Source organism: Tupaia chinensis, unplaced genomic scaffold, assembly GCF_000334495.1.
Source record: "Tupaia chinensis unplaced genomic scaffold, TupChi_1.0 Scaffold139871_1, whole genome shotgun sequence".
Classification (NCBI taxonomy): Eukaryota; Metazoa; Chordata; class Mammalia; order Scandentia; family Tupaiidae; genus Tupaia; species Tupaia belangeri.
This window is the reverse complement of record NW_006199750.1, coordinates 765,917-791,694: the sequence shown is the minus strand read 5'-3', so window position 1 is coordinate 791,694 and position 25,778 is coordinate 765,917. Positions and strand designations below refer to the sequence as shown.

General features: G+C 39.4%; 1 protein-coding gene across 1 annotated transcript in view; it reads left to right on the top strand.

Moving 5' to 3' along the window:
* The window catches only part of IQCM (IQ motif containing M), a 472,102-nt gene that overhangs the window by 96,445 nt on the left and 349,879 nt on the right, over positions 1 to 25,778 (top strand). The window contains exons 3-5 of the mRNA XM_006162328.2: positions 8,118 to 8,202; positions 17,607 to 17,689; positions 20,740 to 21,004. Of these exons, the coding sequence (XP_006162390.1) occupies positions 8,166 to 8,202; positions 17,607 to 17,689; positions 20,740 to 21,004 (385 nt within the window). The 5' untranslated portion in view covers positions 8,118 to 8,165. The remainder of the gene's footprint in view (positions 1 to 8,117; positions 8,203 to 17,606; positions 17,690 to 20,739; positions 21,005 to 25,778) is intronic.

Here is a 25,778-nt window from a genome sequence, read left to right as displayed (position 1 = left end):
CAGGAACCGCCTTATAAATCAAGCTTTCCGTCTTTATTGTTATTTATAAAATGTTAATGGATTCTATTTAAGGCATGTGTGATTAATAGCTGAGGGAATGTACTTTTATAATGGTACTGTTTTAATCTGTGAAAATCACAAGAAAAACAATCACAACATGCCACGATGATCACTGAAGGCATAACTGCATGTATTGATATGGGGATCTTCATAAGGTACTTTGCAAATGTTACTGACACAATAGAGGCTTAGGAAATAAGGCACTTTTACCTGTTTTTTTTTGTTCCTGAGCACTTGTGTTTGAATATATTGCTTACCAAAATTGCCCAGAAAGAACATGTATAATAAAACAGAGCTTCTGATATTTTTAATATTTGACTTAAGTAAAGCCTCACTTTTCCTATTTCTTTCACTCCTTTCTCTATCAGTATATGAAGGTTGAATTCAAGGTCTGAAATGGGAATTTGAATGAGCAAAGTATGGACAAACATGGGGCTTTTCTGAAACCAGTTTTTGGTATGTGTGTGTGGGATGGGGAGTGTGCAGGTACGTGCATGTGAGTTTACTGTTCACTTAGGACTGAAGTACTTCACCCTTCTTTTCTCATTTGGATAATCACGGTCCTTCCATCAAGATAACCAGATGAATAAATTAAACTAGCAAAGCTTATTAGCTACATTGCAAAAATTCATGACAGGTTATAGTGGAAAATTCAGTAGTAGTGAGATTTCTAAATAAATATTAGGAACTCTGAAAAAACTAAGAAGATTGTAATACTCGGGTTTTCCTTGCAGGAATTCCAATCTACAGCTTCTTAGGGAGTGTTTATTACTTGGCTCACCATGTGCTCAGTCTTACAGAAGACATAAAAGACATTTTAGAAACTAACCCCTGCCCTGGTGGAGCTTACAACTCGGCATTGATGCAGGTGAATTTTAGCAAAGCTCTATGCTTTGTTATTTCTTCAACGAGGGGAGAGGGGTAATAGGAGAGAAAAAGCTATCTGTAATGACGACGACAGTGTGCTCAAGGTTTACTAGGTTTCTTTGAAAAATTAATATAATGTATATTATTATTAAGTCTTAATTTATATATAACACAATAGAGAGTGTGCCCAGTTCCTGTGTACAGCTCAGTGGATAGCCGCCAAGTAAACACACCTGTGTAACCACCGTCTGATAATGGGGTGGATTATCGGCAAACCCTTGAGCCTCAGATGTGCCCCCTCAACCTCAGATACTATGCTCTTTCTCTAGGGGTCACCATTGTCCTATCTTCTATTGCTGGTAGTATGTTTTACTTGTGTTTGAAACTTACACTAAAGAAAGCATAAAGTATCCCCTCTTTAGTCTGACTTCTTTCAAGATTGTGAGTGAGGATCGTTTGTGTCTTTATGCATAGCAGTTTATTCTCACTGCTGTGAAATATTCCCTTGCATAAATAAAACACACATTATTTATTTATTCTGCTGTCAGTGGACATCTGGGATGCTTCCAGCTTCTAGCTGTCACAAAATAGTGCTGCTCTGATTACCCTTATATGTATCTTGCAGGAAACATTATTAAGCCTTTCTGCTGGGAGTTGGAAGATAGGTCATGGTTAAGTATAGATTAGCATTTGGCGATTTGAAGATAATGCCAAATAGTTTGCCAGAGATTACCAATTTACACTCCAACAGGCAGGATATGAGTATTTCAGTAGCTCTACATTCTTCTCAACACTTTTTTTTTTTAAGTTTATTTATTTGTTCCCTGAGTGGGAAGAAGAGAGAGTGAGACAGATAGAGAGCATCCTGCAAAAGGCTCTGATGCCACAAGTCACCACCAGCCTCAGCCAGCCTCAGATCACGGGCACACTTACATCGGGCGTATTCAGGGATGCCTTCAGATGTGAACCTGGGACCTTCCTGTGTGGGTCAGCCTCACAGAGTGTTGTATATTTCACTGTTGCACCACAGTACATCCCCAATGCTTTGTATTTTTAAAAAGCTGTTCATTTGGGTTTGTGAAGATTGTGATTTTTCCTTGTGTTTTCCGGGTGACAATTTTGAGCAACTTTTCATGTTTATTTCCTATTTGGAAACCCCCTGTGCAATATGTCTATTCCAATCTTTTGCCCGTTTTTATATTTGATTCTCTTCTTCATTGATTAGTAGAAGGTATTTATATGATGTATGTTATATTTGGGCTTATAATTTTAGATGATAGCAGGGATTCAAATTCAGTATTTCAGTTCTCTCTGATAGTAGATCTCTCTTGTTATTGGTGTTATTGCTCCATCTGACGTGGATTGCTTCCTTTTCCCCCAAGTCACTCCTCTTAACCTGTATGCAATGATAGTCTTATCTCACCAACCAGACCATCATCTCCTGTTAGTGACCTTTGTTCAGGAGCTTTTGATTCTTTGATTGAAGAACCTCTTCAGTCAGAACAACCAGGCCTCAACTGCTGTCCTCATTGATTTCTAAGACAAAGTTCCTTTAAACTTAGGAATTCTAAGTTGCTATTTTGAAAATTGTGTGTTGAAGAGCCAGTAGGTGGTACAGTGGTTGAGGTGCTAGACTCCCACCTGGCCAACAGTTGTTTGAATTCTAGACCCGGTGGCTTGAAACTCACACCAGATGTGTGTGTGTACATGCCCAAAATCTCGAGGAGAAAATGGAGGAGAAGGGATTGTGGTGTGGCCATCCACCCTGGTGGTTGGTTTTTTACTTTCTCTCTCTGTCTCACTCTCTGCCTCTGGTGAGTACATGCACCCTATAGCAAAACAAACAAACAAAAAAGCTCTCTCTCTAAAAAAAAAAAAAGAAAGAAAAAATGGGTGTCTACTTTAAATCTTCACATCTAGACCAAGAGGATTAAGTAGTTTGTGATTTGGCCTAAATCACAGACTTGGCAATGGAAGTGTCAGGACTAAAAGTTTGCTCTCACCACTGTACTCCCAGAGTCTGTGCTTTGTGTTAGCTGGAACAATATTCTAATGTTTTCATTTTTTTCCCCTACCTTCTTCCTGGCTCTGGTTAATATATCAACCCGAGTTAAATTAGAGAACTACAGGGAAACTTGTGCACCAAGCCAGGAGTGTTATTCCCCGTAATTGCCACTATTGCACGTGGCCCCTGGGATCCCAGCTCTGATGTTAATGATCATACATTCTTATTTTCTTTCCAGCTCGTGTAGCAGCCTTCTAACTAATTTGGTTCATAATTTTAATTGTATAATTATAAATCTTTTATTCTCCCATCATCTAATATACCTTTACTTGTTTTAGATGAGTAATACTGACCCCAGTTAAGATTTGTTTTCTTTAAGCTTCGTCTCCTTTCTCTTTTCTCATTCCTGTTGTTTGGTGCCCACAGATTTCCTAGTCTCGAAAGAGGGTACAGTAGACTTGGCAAAATGAAGTCAGTCAGCAAGCAAACCCAGAAAACAACTTACAGGTCCTTGTTGAATTGGAAGAGTAAAAGTGTGTGTTTTGTGGGGGAGGTCCTATTTACCAGAGAATGGAAACTGAGAAAACCCAAAGGGAGATCCCAGTGGCTGAGGCTTGAGAAGCAGCAACGAGGATTGCAGTGACGGACCAGACCAGAAGAGTCTTGGCCCAGACTGCTTTCCTCAGTGTTCTGCTCCAGAGTCAAGAGAATAGAAAGAAGTGGTGAGGGACAACTGACAGGCAGAACTCTTGACCACACAGTTGATTTCTAGGAGTGGGGGGCAGTGATTTTTTTTTTCTTTTTAGCATAAAAGCAATGGAATAATAGAGTTTTAGAAAGTGATAGAGTCTTTGAAGTCTTGTCTGACAATTTCTTTTTTAAATGACAAAGACTGAGAAGTCAGAGCAAGCTCCTTGGCTCAGTTCTTACGGAGCTGTGGAATGCCAGCTCTGTGCCTTTTCTGCATATTTGTTCAGTTGTGGGAGAGGGAAGAACTCAGCCTAGGTTGGGAAGCAGGAAGCCAGGGAAGTGATATGATCTGATACATATTCAGGAAGATGACGCGTGCTGGTGGAGAATGGATTGGAGTGTGGTAAGAGTGGAAATCTGGAGAGAAGTCAGGAGGCTATTTCAGCAGTTTAAGAATGAAATGATTGTGGCTGGAGGAAGGAATATGGGGAGAAGTTGAAATCTAGCAGACTGGGGTCTGTAAGTTGTGTGGGTTAAGGTGCTGGATTCCCACATAGCTCACCATGGTTCAAGTCTTGGACCCTGTAGTTGAGAATCACAGCAAATAAATAAGATAAATAAATGAATACATGTTCTTAAAAAAATCTAGGAGAACTGATGGATTGGATGTGAGAGGCGAAAGTGTAGGTGGAATCAAAGGTTTATGGCTTGAGCAACTGGATGGGTATAGCTACAGTTCCTAAGACAGAGAAGGGAGAGGAGTGAAAGCATGACTGAAGATTAGGGGATATCAGGGTATAGAGCTGGTACAAAGAACATTTGGGATGGAAAATGAAGATTTTCTCTTTGCTGACTTACTTCCCCAGATCTGTGGAGTTTGGCTTATTTCCCTGCATCCTGCTATATAGGTCATAGGACAGTTCTTTTTTCCACCAGCACACTTATTTTTAAAGGTTTTGATAAAAATTGTTATCAGTCATCTTATACTTTGGGAAGGTCAAGCTAAGGAAATAAGTTAGGAAAATAGTCTCTACTTGTTTGGACTTTTTATTTTTAAGAATTATTCATTTAATTAATTAATTAATTATTATTTTAAAAATTTGACGAGAGAGAGAGAGAGAGAGAGAGAGAGAGAAAGAGATAATGAGAAAGCAAGCCACCATGTCTGGGATTCAAACTGCAGTCAGTCATGTGGGAGTCCAGCACTTAACCACCATACCACCTGCTAGCCCCATTTGTTTGCCTTTTATTCTTGTATAAATGGAAGTGGAAATCCTTAGCATTTCTGCAGCCCAAATTAGGAGAGCCTCAAGTTGCATCTGCTGAAAGAACAAGGATGAAAGGACCATTTGGACAACAGATCGAGGAGTGGGGGCATGCCCCTCCAGCTTGCTGCTGCCGTAATTATGCACAGTCACCCATTCTGTCTTTTTTGAGATCCTCCTACTCCAGGCCGAGGGACTGGAAATATAGCAGGGTAGAAAGTAAGTTCTTGCCTTTATGGAAGTTACATGTCAGAGCACTGGTTATGTTGGTGCCTCACTGAGAAATTTCCGTGGTTCATTGCCTATTTTAACAGCATAAAAATCTCACTGCTCTGCTCAAATCAGACTTGACTCACTGACCTCAGACCACATCATTCTCACCTCCATGCCTTTGCTTGTGCATTTCTCACCCGCCCACCTTCTCTGCTCCCCTTAACCTAGTCAGGAGGACCCACACAGAACTGATACTCAGTACTGTAGGAGTGTGCTAGCTGGCATTGGGTATGACTGGTCCATGTCTGTCCTGAACTCATTCTTTGTTTTTTTGTCATTTTTCCAGAGTGTACGTGTATTCACGAGAGAGAGGCAGAGAGAAGAAAAGGTGAAAACTCTCCACTATGGGGAATGGTTGCACTGCAATCCCGTCCTTAGTCTCTCCCTCCTTTTGGGATTTTGGGCATGCACACGTGCACACACTTCAGCATGTTTCTCAATCTACCCAGTCCAGGACTTGAACCACAGGGTTGGTCAGTGTGGGATCCAGCTGCCTTTATCACCAGACCATGGAGCGCCCCTGAACTCATGCTTACCCTTTGCAGCTTCGGCTTTTACTCAGTCCCTGTTTAAAGTCCTCTGTGTTGCTTTCTCAGTCCTTAGTGGTCATCTTCATTTGAACCCAAGGTTCTAGTGGGATTATACGACTTATTTCACAAAGCTTACAGATTTTCATGGTACATCTGTCATATATTCAATAGTTGTTTGTATCTTTATTAAAAAATTTGGCTCGACTGCAGTGGCACTGGCAGTAGGGGGCTGCTATACAATGCTGGAGCCACATGGGAGGCCCTGGCTAGAGTGGATCCTGAACTGATTTGAACATGGCAGCATGGCAGTGTGCCTGTGATGCTGGCAGGCTGAGAGGATCACAGTGTGATGGGACCCTGCCAGCGATGCCTCCCCCCACTTCCTTTCAAAATAAACAAGCAGATAAGTAAGCAAGCTTTCAAAAAAATCACCTTTTCTTCCTAAATAGACAACAAACCTCTTGCGGAATTCAAGCAATAGGTATGCGTTTATTAATTGTTGGGTGCATTAGGAGAGCCTCAGCATCTCCTAACTGCCTGCTGGGGACTGAAGTGGAGAGGAACTCCATATGCTGATATTTCATGTCACTTTGACTATTTCTAAACAATTCCATTCTACACAACCTTCCTCTATCCCCATCTCTTGTCTTGGACTTGTCCCCATCACCTCAGGTTTGCCCGGGCATGACCATGCCAACACCCCTCAGGATGCTTGGCTAGTTTTCTGCATTAGGAGGACGGTGGGATGTCTTGCTTGCCAGCCAGTTTAATGCAGGCTGACACTCCTGGCACACTGAATTAAGGTGGAGGAGCCAACAGCCCCAGAGAAGAGTCTATTTCTATGGAGATTAAAACAAGAAAATGATGGAGCACAAAACACGTTTATATTTTCCTCCTATATTTAAATGTAAAGAAGATAGTAATTAAGCCAGACCAGAAGATGAGTTCTGATTGTTAATTGCTGGGGGCGATGCAGATTTTAATTTATCTCAGTTCATTTGCAGAATGAGGCTGACAAAGTACATGTCCTGTGCTCTTGCCCATGGTGTAATGCTGACAGTTTGAGGATTAATCATTTTTGTGTGTTTTTGATTTATTATTTTAAAACTGTAACTGCAGTAGCTTTCCCCCCTGTGGGAAAAATGTCGTAGCCTTTTATCCAAGAGCATGTGGCTTCAGAGTCATGACTTTTACAGAGCAAAGAAGGCCTACAAATTTACTCAGATCATCCGCAAATTATTTAACAGGTCTTCCATACTTCACTCCATACTTCACTCAGCCTGTGGGCTGAGTTAGCCAATTGAACAGTCTTTAGACCAAGACGCTCCACGGGGCTTGGTAAAGTGTTTAATGTTCCTATTTCTCATTGTAAAGCCAAGTGGGTACCCAATACCCACTGTGTACCTACATGTGTCAGGTAACTGACTCCCAGGCAATGAAGGCAATGTTGGGTGCATTTTGAATAATGCTTTAGAAGTAATGCTAATGTCAGATGCAGGAGGAAGGGCTCAGTTCACTGAACCCAGTCATCAGCCCTTTACTGAGCACCTCCAGATTGTGAGTCATGGAGTTGGGAACCATGAAGGCCAGGCACAAGGCAGCATTTTCCTCCTCTAATTGAGCATTGACATCTTCTGGGAAACTAAAAAATATAGACGTCTAAGCTCCACTCTACACTTTGATGGAATTTTAAGGTCTAAAACACAGTTGGTCTAAAACACAGTTTTGTTTTCAGCGCATTTGGAATCTAATTTGGAATATAGGACTTCTGTATACTTGTATTACTTTGCTTTTTAGCTCCTTACACACAACGAATGGTCAGTTTAAGGGAGATGCATGAACAACATAATTATTGTATTTGAGAGAGAAACTAATCACTAGAGGCCAGGGTGGTAGGTGGGATTTGAACCTAGACCGTACTAATGAATAGGATATAAATAACTATAAAAGAGCAGAGAGGGCATTCTGAAGAGAAGACTAGCATAAACCTAAGCTGAAAGGCAGGTTGAGAGGTATGTACTAGATATTAATTGGGTATTAGTTGGAAAATACTGAGAAATCAGGTATGTTTATGTGGAACCTCGGGCCCAAATACCTGGACTGAGTTCTGTGCATGCCATTAAATGGTTGATTACGTTTACAAGTTATTTCATTTGTTTGTGCTCCAGTTTCCTCATCTGCCAAATGTGGGTGGGACAGTAGTTGTTTGGAATCAGTAAGGTAACGTGCAGACAAGTGCTAGATAAACAAGAACCCCGCCCAGTATTAGCTATTGCAGTTTTCTTTGGGAGAGGAAGGCATTGATGTTTTTGGAGCAGAGGAATGAAGTATAAAAAGTGTTACTCATTCATCCTAATTATTTGTGAAAGAAATGAGTGACAGTGAATATTCATCATTACTGAATTACTTAATGTAATTGTATTTAAGGACTTGGAGTTCATCCTTCAAAAAAGAAGATCACCCTAACTGCCCACAATGGCTACTGCAGAGACGATGACCAAAAAAGTAAAATGTGAGTATCTGTTCTGATCTGACAAGTTGATGCACAATGCATGGCACTCCAACTGTTTTAACCAATATTTTCTATTAATTAGCAACCCTCAGATGGGCCAGCAGGTGGCATGGAGTTTAAGGTGGCTGGATCTCACATGGCCAACTGTTCCATTTGGGTTCTAGACCTGTTAGTTTGAAAAACATGGCAGGTCATGTCCAGCAGTTAGCATAATGGCTATGTTGCTGGACTCCCATGTAGTCAACTGTGGTTCACGTCCTGGACCCGGTGGCTTAAAACTCACTCCAGGCGCGTGTGCGTGCATGCTCAAGATCCCGAGAGGAGAATGGAGGAGAAGGGATTGTGGCGTGACCATCCCTCCTGGGGGGTGATTTCTCGCTTTCTGTTTCTCTGTCTATCTCTGTCTGTCTGACGAGTGCATGCGCCCTATAGCAAAAACCTCTAAAAAAAAAAAAAAATGCCAGGCGTGTGTGCGTGTGTGCCCAAAATTTCAAGAGGAGAATGGAGGAGAAGGTATTGTAGTATGACCATCCCTCCAGAGGGTGATTTCTCACATTCCCTCTCTCTCTTTCTCCAGTGAGCACACGTACCTTATCACAAACAAAAAACAGAACAAAACAAACAGAACCCTCTGAGCACTATACTTAATTGGTACACTTTGTAAGAACACATCTCATTTCCTTTACTTAAATATAATCAACTTTCAAGAGATCTATAGCAACTTTTTTCCTTTTAAGCACCAGAGGGCACGTGTGTTCTACAGAGAAAAATAGGGAGAAGGAGAGGGAAAAAGTACCTCCCTTGGGAAATGGTTATGCTACAATTCCTTTTCCTCTGTTTTTCTATCCTTTTAGGATTTTGGACATGCATGCACATGCACTAGATGTGTTTTTTAAGCCACTGGGGACTGGGTTGGAACTGTGGTTGGCCATGTGGGATCTGGCTCCCTTAACTACTAAGATATGGGTTTGCCTCTGTAGCAACTTTTAAGTTGTTGGGTACTCTGAAAAGTCATGACATATTTTTGCATAGAAAAATACTTTATGACTTTTCTGAAGACCCAGCAGTATGCCATCTGATATATCCACAGGGCACATGTGGGTGACTGTTCAGTACTTGAGATGTGACTAGCAATACTAAGGACCTGAATATTTAGTTAAATTCTAATTAATTGTCATTTCAATTTAAAAATATATAATTCAGTTATTGCAAAATATTTAAGTATATTTGAAATAATCTAGATGTTTTTCTAATGAATATTTTATTAAATTTAAACACAGATCAAATATTTCTGATAAAAGTTCAGCATATGAATTAAGATGTGTTAAGGTGCAAAATATATACAAGATTTTGAAGACAACAAAAATATTGTAAAATGTCTCATTAATTTTTAATATTGATTAATGTTGAAGTGATACTATTTGGGTATATTTTATTTAAAACATGTAACAGTTATATTTATTAACATTAATTTAATTTTTACTTTTTTAATATGTCTACTAGAAAATTTAAATTTACATATAATTTACATACATAGTTTACCTTTTCTTTGGCTTTATTGAGGCATAATGACAAAGATATATATCAATATATATCTTAATGTGTATAGTGGGATGTCTTTTTTTTCTTTTAGATAGATTATTGCTATAAGGCATGTGCGCTTGCTGGAGAGACAGAGACAAAAAGGGAGAAATCATCCCCCAGTGGGGATCGTCACACCACAAACCCTTCTCCTCTAATCTCCTCTTGGGATTTTGGGCACACGCTCACATGTGCCTGGTGTGAATTTGAAGCTGCTGCATCCAGGATTTGAACCGTGGTCAACCAGGTGATAGTCCAGCAATATAACTATTATGCCATCTGCTAGTTCTGGGATGTCTTGACCTACTATACATTTTGAAAATTATTACCACAGTCAAGCTAATTAACATATTCACTTTATGTAGTTACTTTTCTTTTTTGAGGTAAGAATGCTTAAGATCTGCTCTTAGCCAATTTCGAGTATCTAATACATTATTATTAACTATACATTATATTTCTTGTAGAGTTGATATAGACTTACAACAGGGCATCCAGGCCTAGGTAGTGTGCTTGAGAAGTATACAGTGCTACACATGGTGCCACGCTGTTGTTCTTCTGCCAGCTCCCCTTGGTTCTGTGACCCGTGACTGTATATGACACAGGCCAGCTGAGGTCTAACTGGGCCTACCAAGAGAGTGCTGTAAAAATAATTTTTAGCTTGCTTTCTATTTGGATAATATAGCAAATTTTTAAAAATGGAAAGGGCAGGAAGGGAGGCAGATTCTGAAGTGGAGGAGGAATGTTTTCTAGTTTCATTTTGCCTTTAGGTCATGCCCATAATTACTTAAATTATATTTGGAGTCTTGATTCTATGAGCTCGAAATGCTCCTATATCTCCTTAGCAACCTAACCCCAGTCTGGAAAATATGAACATAATAAATTGAGGGAAATTGAGGGGGTGCACTGTAAAACCTCTTTAAGGCATGTTGAAAACGTGTTAATCATTTATTGTTGCATAGAAGCGTCTTAGCTAAAGAAGACTAGAGCGTAGGGGGGAAGGTGAGAAAAAGTGTGTAAATGGAGACAAATCAGCAAGAAGCCTTTAACCCGGAACTGAAGATTGGATCTTAATGCAGAATGTGTTGTGGAAAAAAATGGTTGAGTATGTGTTTTAGGAGATGATAACCATTTGGCATTTGAAGTTTGGGTTTTACTTGGTTATTTTAACTCTTTTTTGGGAAGATATTAGAGCTAATTTATTTTTTTCACTTACATGTCATAGAACTGATATACACTAGTTTATTTGAGGTTTTGCCCCAAAAGCTTCTATTCACTTTCCAACTTCTACACCTCTTTACCCTGGAGCTAATGACTTTAGTGCCGGCTTCTCCCCTCACTAGCTTTTCTTCTCACCAGCTTCTCTCCACTCCTCACCCCGCTCTTTCCTCCATCTGGATTTTCATAAAAGCATGTTTGGAGGAGATCTTTCTATACATGCCACGAATACTTTCAGCTTTGTTTTTTCTTTTCTTCTTTTTTTTTTTTTAATTTGTTGACTGTGTGTTATTTTTAGTCAAGCAATTCTGTACTGCAAAATAAAACTTAGAGCTCAAATATGTAAAACAGATAAGGTCTGGGCTAGTGTGATTGAAAGAAGGAAGAGTCCCCTAGGCACATGAAATTAATGAAGCACAAATTTAAAACAACTGCCTTAGCCTGGGTTTGATTCACTGTTATTTCTCTGGGGATATTTCTCCTTATTTAAACCCTATTTCCAATATTATAATGTAAAGCTTTATGTCTTTAAGGGGAAATTCTTGTATTTAGTGAGCTGGCGGTAGGGGGTGTTGGTGGTTTATGTTGGCTTTTATCACAGCATGGATTTTACTGAATACCATGGCATTTATGGCATTTATTTGCAGATTTTTCTGGCACTAGACTTTTAAGCACCTGGAAGATAGGGCTTGCTTGTGTCTTATTTATTTCAGCACATTTAGCACCGTAACAATATCTAGCACTAGGAGTTACCTAGTGAATGTATGGTGAACTAAATCCCGTTTTGGCTGAGGTATGCTTTTCAGAACTCCTGTGAAATCAAACACAGGTAATCAGGCATGTTCTCTGATTATATGACACATATGAAGATGACCTTAGCCATGTGTTATATATCTTTGTTTGGGATTGTCTTTTTGGTAAATTCTTGTGAAGAACATAGCCTTTTAATGGGAAGGATGGAAACCTTCTGAATATTGTCAGTTATTTTTGTTACATGTATGAAAAACGTGCTTATAAGTCCCAGAGTCTCTTTCAATGAAGAGAAGACTGTCCAATGATTATAATCAAGAGATGCCTCATTCCATGTCATAGTTTCCATAGCTAGATTTCTTTTTGTATCTTCCCTTCAGAAACTATACAGAACTTCTAAAACAGTAAGAGAATTCAGCAGATTTTTTTGTTTTACTATTTAATTGCCAGAGTGTACATGTACTTGCTAGAGAGAAACAGAGAGACAGAGAGAGAGGGAAAAAGCACCACCCACTGGCGTGTGGTCATGCCACAATACATTCTCCATTTGTCTGTTCTATTGAGATCTTGGGCATGAATGCACATCTGGTGTGTGTGCGTGCGTGTGTTTTAAGCTGCTGGGACCAGGATTTGTACCATGGTCAGCCATGTAGGATCTGGCTCCTTCAACCACTAGGCCATGGGACTGGCCCAAGAAATCTGCAGTTTTAGGAACCATTATCATAATAGCATTAAACTAATGAGAGAAAAAGAACCAGGTGGTTTTTTTTTTTTTTTGGTAATTTGTTATAGGGTCATGTCCTTTCTGGAGAGAGAGAGAGAGAGAGAGAGAGAGATACAAAGGGAGGAAGCACCTCTCGGGAGTATAGCCACACTTCGATCTCTTCTCTTCCATTCTCCTCTCAGGATTTTGGATACTCACGTACATGTGCTCAATGCATTTTCCCCGCCATTGAGTCTGGGACTCGAACTGCACAGCTAGCTATGTGGGATCCAGTTGCCCTAACCAGCATGCCACCTGCTACTCCAAATCTTTTTATTTTAAGATAAATTTAAGAAAATATTTTGGGCTAGTGAAAACTTTTGAAATTAGAGGTACTCATAATTTATTTCACTGTAGAATGTTAATGTTGATATTTACACTCATGTTTTAGGTAAGTTTAATATAACCATTTCAATCCATTCATGAATTTTATTATAAAAAATTGTTATTGTTTATAATTACTTACTGTTGCTTTTTGGTATTTAGTAATTTGAATAATCCCAAGTATGAGGAGATTTTATTATCTGTGAATATATTAATTAATTAGTTTAATTAGTTTGGATAAAATAACTATACTACTATTTAAACTAAATTAGAAAGTCATTTAGCTTTATGCTGTTGAAGAAATGAACACTGACTAATGAAATTAATTACACAAACATGATTGGGGAAAAGTTTAAGCCCAATGAGTAAAATAATAATATTGACAATAAATACTCACATTTATTGAAAACACAGTATATGCCCAGTGCTTGTGTTAAGTGCTTTTGTCACAATGTCTAAATTAAATGTCACAGTAATTCTTTGTGATATATGTTATTATCCTCATTTTACAATTGAGAAGTCTAAGGTTTATGAGCAAATTGGAATTCAAGCACAGAAAAGTGTGATTCAGGATTTTCAAATAAGCAAAAGAGAAGGAACAGACCTTGACAAATTCCTTTGATAATTTAGTTTATGAAGTGTGCTGGGATGTATAAAAGCTACATGTTTATTTACCTATCCCATTGTGAACAAAGAAACTGAAGTCTCGGGCCACGGGGTGGTGTGATGGTTAAGGCACTGGATCCCATGTGGCTGGCTGCGTGGTTTGAGTCTTGGACCTGGTGGCTTAAAAAACATGTCAGGCACCTGTGAGTGTCCAAAACCACGGGTGGCCATGTGGGATCTGGCTCCCTTAACCACTAGTCTATGGAATCTTTCCAAAGCTACAGTTTAAGTAAAACCCAGTGACTTGGCCATTTCGTATATTAATAAGTTATATTTCTTGTCCTGTACATGATATATGAAAAAGTTAGAATTATAAAGGAGATATGATTAGTCAGAAGAAGGAAGTTCAGGATTGTTATGAGAGAAGGAAAAAAGAGGACAAGGTTGTGGAGTCACACCTGGGAATAGTTCACTGACTTTCTTCTGGAAAATAAATGTTCTGACCAAAGACCTCCTCAGAACAGATTTAGATTTTAGTCACAATTTGATGAAACAGAAAGGTTTACACTTGAAAGTAGCCAAAAGGGCGAGTCATGGTGACGGTTTTAATTCCTGAACTCTTGTCTGTTCATGTAAAGATGGTGCCTCTTAAGGTTTTGAGTTGGGAAATTCACAATGAACGATTTTGTGCTCTGTATGTGAATTTGTGCTCCAGTCTACACAAAGAATGACCACATGTCTCCAGAAACATGTGCGTGAAGTCTTGACTATTTTTCACTGAAAAGGAGGGGAAAAAGTGCCACCTGTTAATATCCTCAGACATACGTAGACAGCCCTGATTGTGGGGAGACAGGGGGCAAGTGCAGGAGGTCAGGGAGATCCGGTAATGACTTAGCAACGTTTCCTAGTGAGGAGTGGAGGGAAGGGAGAAGACAGCAGTGGAAGTGCTCTTGTTTCCAGACCTGCAGAGAGACATCCCAGTGCTGTTCATCTTGAAGGGGCCTCTTTTGTATCCTGCCTCTCCTAACCTGGCACTTTTTAAAGTGGGTGAGAGTCCCTTCATTCCTCTCTTTTTGTTAAGAGTTTCCCTCAGGCTTCCTTCCTCAGAACCTCATTGCCCCAAACTAACAGCTCCCTGTGGCCTATGACTGCCTGGTGAAAAGTAATGGGGTATTCGTGCAGGAATGAAGAGACAGTTTTATCCTCAGTACTTAATTATGACATTTTTAAATACATAGCAAACTTGAAAAAGATTTAAAATGAACATTCATGTACTGCGACCCAGTTCTCACTGTTACTGTTTTACTGTCCTTATCACATATCCATCCATCAACCAACATGTACATCATAACTTAGATTTGGTATTTGCTTATAGTTTTATTCATTTATTTTTAAAAAATTTGCTACACTCATGTGAGGGAGTGGGAAAGTGAGGAGCACCCCTAGGAGAGATGGCCTCACCAAATCCCTTCTCCTCCACCTTCCTCTCCGCATTTGGGGCACACACACAAACACACACACACACACACACACACACACACACCTGGCATGTTTTTTAAGCTGCTGTTAATATCCTCAGTCTTGTTAATATCCTCAGTCTGGGACTTGAACCACATAGTTGGCCACATAGGATCCAGTAGCCTTACCCACTAGGCAACCTGTCTGACCCAGTTTTTCTTCTTTTGATGCAAATGTACATAAAATAAGATATAGAAATCTTATCTATGCATTCACTGAATTATACTAATCACATCTACCCATGTAATCCAGATTTCTCTGAAGATATAGAGCATTACCATCATCCCAGAAATTTTCTTTTTTTTGGGAGAGGTTTTTTCTATAGGGCGTGTGCGCTCGCCAGACAGAGAGAGACAGAGAGACAGAAAGCGAGAAATCACCCCCTGGGGGGGATGGCCATGCCGCAATCCCTTCTCTTCCATTCTCCTCTTGGGATCTTGGGCAAGCACGCACATGTGCCCGGTGTGAGTTTTAAGCCACCGGGTCCAGGACGCGAACCGCGGTCGACTACATGGGAGTCCAACGACATAGCCATTACGCTAACTGCTGGTCCCTATCCCAGAAATTTTCTTCATGCCCCTTTTTGACCAATCCATGCCATTCTCCAGCAGAATCACTGTTCTATTTGTTTTTTTTTTTTTTTTTTTTTTGTTGTTGTTTTTGTTTGTTTGTTTTACCATAGATAAGTGTTGTCTGTTCTAGGGCTTCTTATAAGTGGAACTGTACAGTATGTTTCTTTGTGTAAAGCTGCTTTAACTTGGCATCATGCTTTTGAGATTCATTCATATTGTTATGCATAATAGTAGTTTGCTTCTTTTTTTTTTTTTTTTTTTTTTTTTTGAGAGATTTTTCACTATAGGGCGCGTGCGCTCGCCAGACAGACAGAGAGAGACATTAGAGACAGAAAGCGAGAAATCACCCCCCAGGGGGGATGGTCACGCCGCAATCCCTTCCCCTCCATTCTCCTCTCGGGATCTTGGGCACGCACGCACACGTGCCCGGCGTGAGTTTTAAGCCACCGGGTCCGGGACGCGAACCGCGGTCGACTACGTGGGAGTCCAGCGACATAGCCATTACGCTAACTGCTGGTTCCCTAGTTTGCTTCTTTTTCATAGTATTTTATTGTATGAGTGTGCCATGGTGTATTTGTCCATTCTGTTAATAACATGTTTGGGCTGTTTCCAATTTTGAATGATGAGTAAATCTGCTGTGAACATTCTCATACAAGTCTTTTGTAGATATAGGTTTCCATTCTGTTTGGTGAATAACCAGGAGAGGAATTGTGGGGTCACAGGATAGGTGTGCATTTAGTTTTATAAGAAATTGTCATGCCTTTTCTGAATTGATTATTCTATTTCACATTTCCACCAGCAACATGTTTGCATTCTAGTAGCTCCACATCCTCACTAACATTCAGTGTTATTGGTCTTTTAGTCATTCTGGTGCATACGAGGGTATCTCATTATTAAATTGGATTTGTGTGAAGATGGAGTGTTTAATTGCTTAAAATTTGTATGGGTGAAAAGAAAGGAGCAAGCCTTGATCCTAAGAGTACTAAAGGAGGTAGAACTATAGAAATGAGGAGCCTCCTGACCAGACTGAAAAGCTCATTTGAATGGGTAATATATTTAACTTTTAATTTAAATTTTGAGTCCAGATTAAGAGGAGGAAACCAAAACACATTTATAAATGTCAAATCAGCCACATAAATAAAGGAAATATATAAGGAGGAAATCTTAGACAAGATGAACTAAGAATGATGTAGTCCATGTACATGCTGTAGAATTCTATACATAAACCTTACTTAAAAGAAATGAAGAAACTTAGAAAAAATAAAAATGAGATATGTTATCTTATTTTTTTTTAGAGACATTTTGCTATATGCTATAGAATACATGTGCTCACAGGAGAAACAGAGAGATAAAAAGCAAGATATCACCCTCCAGAGGGGATGGCCACACAGCAATCCTTTCTCTTCCATTTCCTCTCGGTGTTTGGGTACTCGCACACATGTGCCTGGCATGAGTTTTAAGCCACCAGGTCTGGGACTCAAACCATGGTCAACTACATGGGAGTCTAGTGACATAACTATTACTCCATCTGCTAGTCACAAGATGTGTTACCATTATAATCCACTCACTTGTAGGTGCGGAGATTTTTTACTTCAGTGCTGTTCTTACTTAGTGAACTTATCAAGGTATCTTATTTTGCAGTTATTATTTTATAAACAAGATACTTACCATGTCCAGCCACAAGCATTCATCATCACATATAGAACACACAGACTTGTTAATCTTTTGTGGCCCAAACATGTTGTTGAATCTTCTGTGTAATAACATTTAAAGAACTTTCAGAGCCAACGATATTCAGTCTTAAGTGGTTTTTTTTTTTTTTTTGACTTTAATAGTTTAGGTTAATCTATGATATCACTGACAATTACAAGCTGATTTTTCTTTTTATCAAGCAAAATATTATGTAAAGGAGTCATTTCATTAACTTTTGCATCCACTTATAGTGTCCACTTATAAAATTCACTTTTATAATGTCCTATAAAGTTCACACTACCCCAAAATTAAAATTTTATAGTTTCAGCATTTTGATTCAGAAAATGCATTAACGACTTTCAAAAAAAATGTTTTTCTTCTAGGCCCTACGTTAGAAATTACTAAGCAAGACTTTTTTCAAGAAGCAAAAAGTCTCATTGCCCAACATTATGAGAAAATGAATGAGGTTAGTGCTTTGCAGTTATTATCTAACATCATATTTTTTCAGAAGACCCATAACCGATTTTGTATACTGTAATTAAAGCATTGTGTGAACCCTAATATGTGACAGGTTATGAATGCAAGAGAAAATAAAATCTTTACTAACTATAAAAATTTATTTCAGATGACATTTAAAAATATAATTTTTTAGTTACACAAATTATCTAATTATAGATTTAGTAGGAGACTTCAAACAGTTTGGGGAAAAATGGAATTTAAATACATGTTTATTTTGGTGCAAAAAGTTTTTGAAATTCACGCCCAGTTTTTCATAATATGCACTATCCACAAGTTTTTTGAAGACCCATCCCATGTATTTAATTTGCATATTTAATATGTTAACATTTTCTTTTAGTGAATTACAACAGAAATACCTGGATTTATCAGAAGTAAATATCCCTTTAAAAACTATTTAGGCAAAGTTAAACTTGAAAATGTACTGCAAGGTGTGTCCCTCCTGTGCCCCTAGCATGACACCTTCGCTGTGTCGTCTCCCACTTCACTTCGCATTAGAGCTGCCTGCCTGTCTGATAGCTCCTTGAGGGCAGAGACTGTCTTTTATGAATATTGTATCCACAGCCCAGCAGTGTGCCTGACTTCATAAATATTTGCTGGGAATAGCATGCGTTTGGAAGATAAGAAGGGATGAAAAGAAAAGATATGACAAAGGGATAGAGGAGGTTTAGACAGGGAGACATTTTGGAGGCCAGCATCCAGCGGAGGCGAGTAATTTGGGGGATGAACAACTGTTGTGGTAAATGGGCCTTTGGAGAAACAGGATGGTTTACTGTGTGACAAACAATTTTATTCCCCTGTTGAATATTTTTTAAAAATTATGGTATTTTAAGAAAAGATTTTTGTACCAGCAGATGACGTAATGGTTATGTCACTGGACTCCTATGTAGTCCATCACAGTTCAAGTACTGGACCTGGTGGCTTAAAACTCAGGCTGGACACATGTGCATGCATGCCCAAAATCCTGAGAGAAGGGACCAGCAGTTGGCTGTGTCGCTGGACTCCCATGTAATTGACCACGGTTCGAGTTCTGGACCCAGTGGCTTAAACTCATACCTGGTGCATGTGTGTGCATGCCCAGGATCCCGAGAGGAAAATGGAGGAGAAGGAATTGCGGTGTGGCCATCCCCCCTGGGGAGGTGATTTCTCACTTTCTGTCTCTCTCTTTCTGGTGAGCGCTCACGCCCTATAGCAAAAACCTCTAAAAAAAGAAAAAATCCTGGGACCAGCAGTTAGCATAGTGGTTATGTCACCAGACTCCATGTAGTCAACCGCAGTTCGAGTCCTGGACCCGGTGACTTAAACTCACGCTGGGCGCTTGTGCATGTATGTCCAAGATCCCAAGAGGAGAAGGGATTGCGGTGTGGCCATCCCCCTCTGGGGCCTGATTTTCCTCTTTCTGTCTCCGTGTCTCTCTGGTGAGCATATGCACCCTATTGTAAAAATGTTTCAAAAAGTAAAAGAAGGGAACCAGCAGTTAGTGTAATGGCTATGTCGCTGGACTCCCACGTAGTCGACTGCGGTTCACGTCCCGGACCCAGTGGCTTAAAACTCACGCCGGGCGCGTGTGCGTGCGTGCCCAAGATCCCGAGAGGAGAATGGAGGAGAAAGGATTGCGGCGTGACCATCCCCCCTGGGGGGTGATTTCTCGCTTTCTGTCTCTATGTCTCTCTCTGTCTGTCTGGCGAGCGCACGCGCCCTACAGTGAAAATCTCTCCCCCCCCCAAAAAAAAAAAAAAAAGTAAAAGATTTTAAATATTTTTTTAGTTCTTCTTATAGGGGGAAGAGGATTATAATAGTTTATGTTTCTTTTGATGGTTCTTTAAATTGAGAATTGCCATAAGTGGTTTTAACCTTATGATCAATATTATTAACACTGCTTAGCTTATTTTTTCTCTAACACATTTAAAATAATTTTCAATTATGTTGACTTTATTAGTTCACAAAAGGAATGAAAGCTTTATAGTCTTCAGAGTTAAATAGATAGCCCTTCAAAATCTGACCTAGTATGAGAATGTTGTATAATAATAGCAGCCTAAAAGTCCCTCTTAGGTTGCTTAGCAAAACTTAATACTAGCGTGCTAAAACTGTCTTCTTGACATGTTGAGTTGGTAGCAATTTAAACCGATAACAATTTGAATTCCTCTCATCTATGTACCTATAGAATAGTCATAATTGTGTGGATTATTGCCTGTCAAAGACCTGGAACTTTATTATTTTCTACTGTAAAATTAAAAAGCAATTAAGTGATAGAAATTATTTGAAAAGACCTAAAATATATATCCTATTATGAATGTGCATTTTTTTAAGAGAAAGAAGTTTGGGGATATTAATATTTTACAGACATTTGAAAGTCTTCAGAGATGTTTAAAAGTAATCAAATTTTTATATGTCTATCAAACTGTCATTGGCCATACTTAATATAACTCTCAATGCATAGCATTTAATTATTGCACTATGGGACTGACTTGAAAAGTCCTATTTAAAAATGGACTTTCAACCTGTATTTTAAAATATCACATTTGGGCCCAGCCACAGTGGCTCAGGGAGCAGGGACTCTGCTGTGTAGTGCCAGAAACCACGCAAAGGGCTCAAGGTTTGTGTTGCTGGGTATGCCCACCAACAGGTCCATGATCCTGGCTGACAGAAGGGCTGGGGGTGGGTTGTGGCATGAAGAGCTTGTGGAGAGTATCTTCCCCTTTCTCTCGCTCTCAGAAAATAAGTAAATAAACTTTAAAAAAACCACATTTTAAGAGAGTGTTACTATTTTAATATTTACATTTCTTTTGAAGTAAGATATAAATACAAATCTTGGGAGGGACTTTTGGAGAATGACATAGCATAACATCTGATACAGTTGATTACTATCAGTAATGTTCTTTGTCAAATGTATTTAGTGGAGATACGGTTTTGTTTACTAATAAAATTTACTATGTAGTTTTATTGAATAATGACTACTAAAATTAAATTTTAATAAATGTTATTTTTGTTTTATTTCAGAATAAAGTTCAAAGTACTTCTATAAATGTTTTTAAAAATAAACACCAAAAACCAAAATCTGGCAAATATATACCTTTTGGAATTAAAAAAAAGGATATAATTAATGTGGTCCAGGAACATCAGACAGCACTCAAAAATATTTATCCTCCCAAGGAGCTTTCCAAAAGTGAACATTTTGAAGAGCCCTCACAACGCACTTGTTTCAAAGAGCCCCACCTTTTTAGTATGAAAGAAAAGTGCAAGCCTATAGATATAATTATGAAAGGTAAGTTTTCGGTGGAATGAAGTTCAGAAATGAATAGGCAAAACTATTTTTGTCTCATATGTTTCTTGACAGAATTTCCATGTTCAGACAATACACTGAGCTTTCAATTTCAGTAATAAAAGGTAAGGAAACATGATTAGCAGAACTGTTAACCTATGAGGGCACTGGAAATTGAGAAAAGAGTATATCATTATCAATTTTTAATTTATCCCTAAAGATGGGACCTTTCACCATTGAGCACCAGGGAGCCAGCTTGCACAATCCAAAGCCAGTGTCATGGTGCAAGCTGCTTATGATGGCCAAGGAAGGGAAAAGCAGAAGATGAGCTCACAAATCAACTTCTCATCCACCTTGAGCTAGGAAATTAAGATATAGCAAGTGGACTAATGAAGGGGCCAGATCGCTAATATAGGGAAGGAGGAGTCAAAAACCTTCCTCTTTTTACTTTTTCCTCTTTTATAAGGTCATTTCCAGTGGTATTCCTGTTGATTGTAAACTGTCATCGTGCTGTTAGGTGTGTCATTTAGCATGTAAATGACATTATGATAAAGTTTTGGGTCTTCCAGAGGTCCTTCCGGTAGCCATCTTGAATCCTACTAGTCCATGCTGTTCTTAGAGGGAGAACATTATCTCACCCGCAGGCATGCACTCTGTTATTTAAAGGAAAACAGCATTTAGGGAAGGGCTGGTATGAGCATAGGCTATGTGGTAGGTAACGAGAAAGAAAAATTTAGGTGAACACAATTGGTTAGTCATGTCTTTCAGCTGTGATATTCTTTCTAATACAAATCCTCAGCGACTGTTTATTTGACTGTTACTAAAGTCATCCTGGGTTAATAGCCCTACTCTACCTATAGAGTAGTTAGCCTCTTTGTGACTGTATTCTTCTAAAACACTAAAAGATTTTTGGGAGTTATAGAGTTTTCCCTTGAGACAAATTATAATAAAGGTCTGTTCTCTATCAGGAAGCTGGTAAGGTGGAAACTAGAGGGCTGTTTAAATAAGATGGTAGTGTGTTCTTGAGACCAATGGCTTGAATAAACGACTTCTTACAACGTGTTCGTAGTTTTAGTTTTCATAGCCTCATCTTCACTTTTTCTTCTTATTTATTCCTTAAGATGTTCATTTATTCATTTGTAATTTTTTCACTCAGCAAAGAGTATCTACTCTGAGGTACTATGTTAAGAGCTGGAGGAACAAAATTTAAAAGCCTCAGAGAGTAGATGGAGATAAACACCGGCAAATTTATCATACAAAGTGACAACTAGTATAATAGAGAAAAATGCCAAGCATTATGGAAACACCACAGAGTAACCAAGGGCCAGAATGGAAATTTATCTAAAGAGATCTCATTAGATACTGCTTTTAAAGAAGACATTTCTTTAGCGGTAGGTGAGGATAGGAGAGGTCATTGTGAGCAGTGAGTGGAAAATATAGTAAAGCTCAGAAGGGTGAAAGAGCATGAAATATTTTGGCGAAGGTGTGATGTGTTAGGAAATGAAGTTGTGTGGATGGGTGGAACTAGATCTTGAAGGGAGTTTAATAACAGGCCTAAGATTTGCAACTACGTGTAGCGGAAAGAAACCAATAGTGATTTTCTATCTGTGGGTGGAGAAAGGGTAAGTTATGGCCAGATCTTTCTGTTAGAAAAATAAAGCTGGCAGCAGAGCTATGTAGGGAATAATGAGAGAGAAGTGAGGAGATTGTCCAGGAAAGAGAGGGTCGGGTAAGAAATGGCAGGGGCTCAGGCCGGGGCGGTAGTGATGCATACAGTGTAGGAGGGTGCTGCATCAGCATTTCTGAAAGTGTAGTCTTCACCGCACTGGCCCTGAGAAATATACCTTGACAAACAGTTCATTAGTCAGATGATTTTGAAGGGAAAAAAAAAAAGAGGATATGATAGTCCCTCTTTGGAGATTCATAGTGATCCATTAATATATCAGAAGCTCTGAGAAATATTGTAGAAAAGAAATCTGTTTACTTTTTAAAAAAGTTTTAATATTGTTTGTTTATTTATTTATTTTAGCTTTTTGCCATAGGACATGTATGCTTGCCAGAAAGAGATAGTGAGAGGGAAAGTGAAAAAGTCACCCCCGACGGGTGATAGCCACACTGTGGTCCCTTCTCCTCCATTCTCCTCCTGGGATTTTGGGCATACACACGCTACCTTGTTTTTGAAGGTACTGGGGCTGGAACTCACACCTTGTATCAGCCTTGTAGGATCCAGCACCTTTAACCACCATATCACTGGCTGGCTGGCCCCATTTGTTTTTGTTTTCTTTTAGCTTTTTGCCATAGGATGCTCGGAGTTATGAGAGAGAGAGAGAGAGAGAGAGAGAGAGAGAGAGAGATAGATAGATAGATCACCCTACAAGGGCGATGGCCATGCTGCAATCCCTTCTTCTCCACTCCCCTCTTAGGATTTTAGGAATGTATGCATATGTGCCTAGGTGTTTTTCAAGCCTCCAGTTCTGTGACTCAGACTGTGGAGTCAACCATCTGGGATCCAGCTGCCTTAACCACCATGCCACCTGTTGGCCCCTCATTTACTTGTTTTAACCTTAGTATCCCTACTTTATTTGACCAAATGACCTCTATTATTTTCATTGTTATACCAATTAATGTCTTGGAGACTATTTTCTGTTTAATATATTGTGGGAAATTCAGAATTAGAAAGTTATTTTAGGATGAATTAACAGGTCTTTGGAAAAATCAACTGGTTGTGTAATGAAGATATTGAAAAAGATACTGTGGTTTCTAGAGTGGCTCTGGTGAGGGGTGGGAGGAAGCCCTGGGTTTTTGCTTTTGCCAGTTTCCATGGTATAAATATTCTCAATACAGCCAACGTGAGACTACCAATGGGACCTCACAGATTATGGGGATTGGGGAGAGATGCAGACAGTCAGCTTTCCTGAGCAGTTCTGAGCTTATTTCACCACACCTTTGCTGAAATAAATCTGTTTCTACCTTACCAAGTTCACAGCAGCATATAGGCCATTGTGTCAAACACATTTCAGACACACCTGAAATCCTCTTGGCTGTTCTTATTCTAGCTATTTCAGTCCCTGCATTGTTGACTGTTTTTCTGCTCCAGGCTTCCCTGACTCCTTGCTGGCATGAGACACCGTAAGATTAAGTTTAGCACTGACACGTGATCAACCCAAAAGACAGTTGAGAGCTGATGGATAAATATTTCCTCCTGTATTTCCTGGGCAGAAGAGTCCCATTTACAGTCTGGAAAGCTTCCTACAAAGTTCTGAACAGTTCAGTAGCCAAAGTTTTACAGTGATGTTTATCTCAAAAAAAGAATCATTGCAATAGCTTTTGCTTCTCATTTGTCTTATCCCCCTGCCCCCTTCATTCCTGCTCCTAGATGACTTTCTTAAAATATTTCCTTAGAGCTGGTCCTGTAGTGGAGTGGTTAAACACTGTGCTGAGGGAACTGGATTTCACCTTGCTGATTGCAGTTCAAATCCCAGTCCTGGTAATAGAAAACATGCCAAGTACATGTGCACAGGTCTCCAAAATCCAGACAGGATGGTGAAGTGAGGGGAATAGAATTGTGGTGTGACCACGCCCCATTGGAGAGTGCTCTCACTTTCACTCGCCTCTTCCTTTCCGGTGAATACATATGCCTTTGGCAATAAAAAAAATGTTACTCCTTTAAGAATATTTTGGTGGTAGAATAGTCGATACTTGCTGAAAGATTAAATGTGAACATTAGGGGAGGGAGAATTAAGTATGACTCAGGCATGAGTCTTGAACAACTACTGGTAGATGAGAATTACTACTTTCTGAGATGGGGAAGAGAGGGAGATGTAGTTTCAAATGGGCAGAAACCAAGAGCTGAGATTTCGACATGTTCAATTCGAAGTACTTATTGGACATACAAATGGAAATGTCAAATCGTCTCCTGTGCAAATATCAACTCATAGGGAAGCTTGGTGCATGAAAACATTTTTGTTGTTATTTTTAACTTGCCAGGAGATACATGCACTCACTGGAGCGAGGCAGAGAGAGAAAGAGAGCGAGAAAGTACCCCAGGTGGGGGATAGTCATACTGCAAACTTTCCTCCTCCATTTCTTCTTCCTTTCAGGGTTTGAGTATGTACATAAACATGCTCAACTTGTTTTTCAAGCTTCTGGATTTGGGACTCGAACCATATAATTGGCCATGTGGGATCAAGCTGCCTCAGCCACACACCACTGACTAGTCTGGTTGGAGCATTAATGTACAGATCAGTACTATCCAATAGAAATAAAATATCAATGTCAAAATAAAAAAAATAAAAGGTTATACTGGACACATTAAAAAAGTAACAATGGGCCAGAAGGTGGCATAGTGGGTAAGGTGTTGAACTCCCACATGGCTGACCTCTGAGTCCCAGACCTAGCGGCTTTCTCACTTTCTCTCTCCTCTCTCTATCTTTCTGGTGAGTGCATATAACCTATAGCAAATTAATAATAATACATAAAATTAAATAAATATTTTAAAAAATATTAAACACAGGGGCCAACCCTGTAGTGCAGTGGTTAAGTGCTGCACAAAAGCTGGATACTATATTGCTGACCAGAGCTTGAGTGCTGGCCCCAGTGGCTTGAAAAACATGTGAGGTGGGGACCAGCAGTTGGTGTAATGGCTATGTTGCTGGACTCTCATGTAGTTGACTGTGGTTCGAGTCCCGGACCCAGTGGCTTAAACTCACGCCGGGTATATGTGCGTGTGTGCCCAAGATCCTGAGAGGAGAATGGAGGAGAAGGGATTGTGACATGG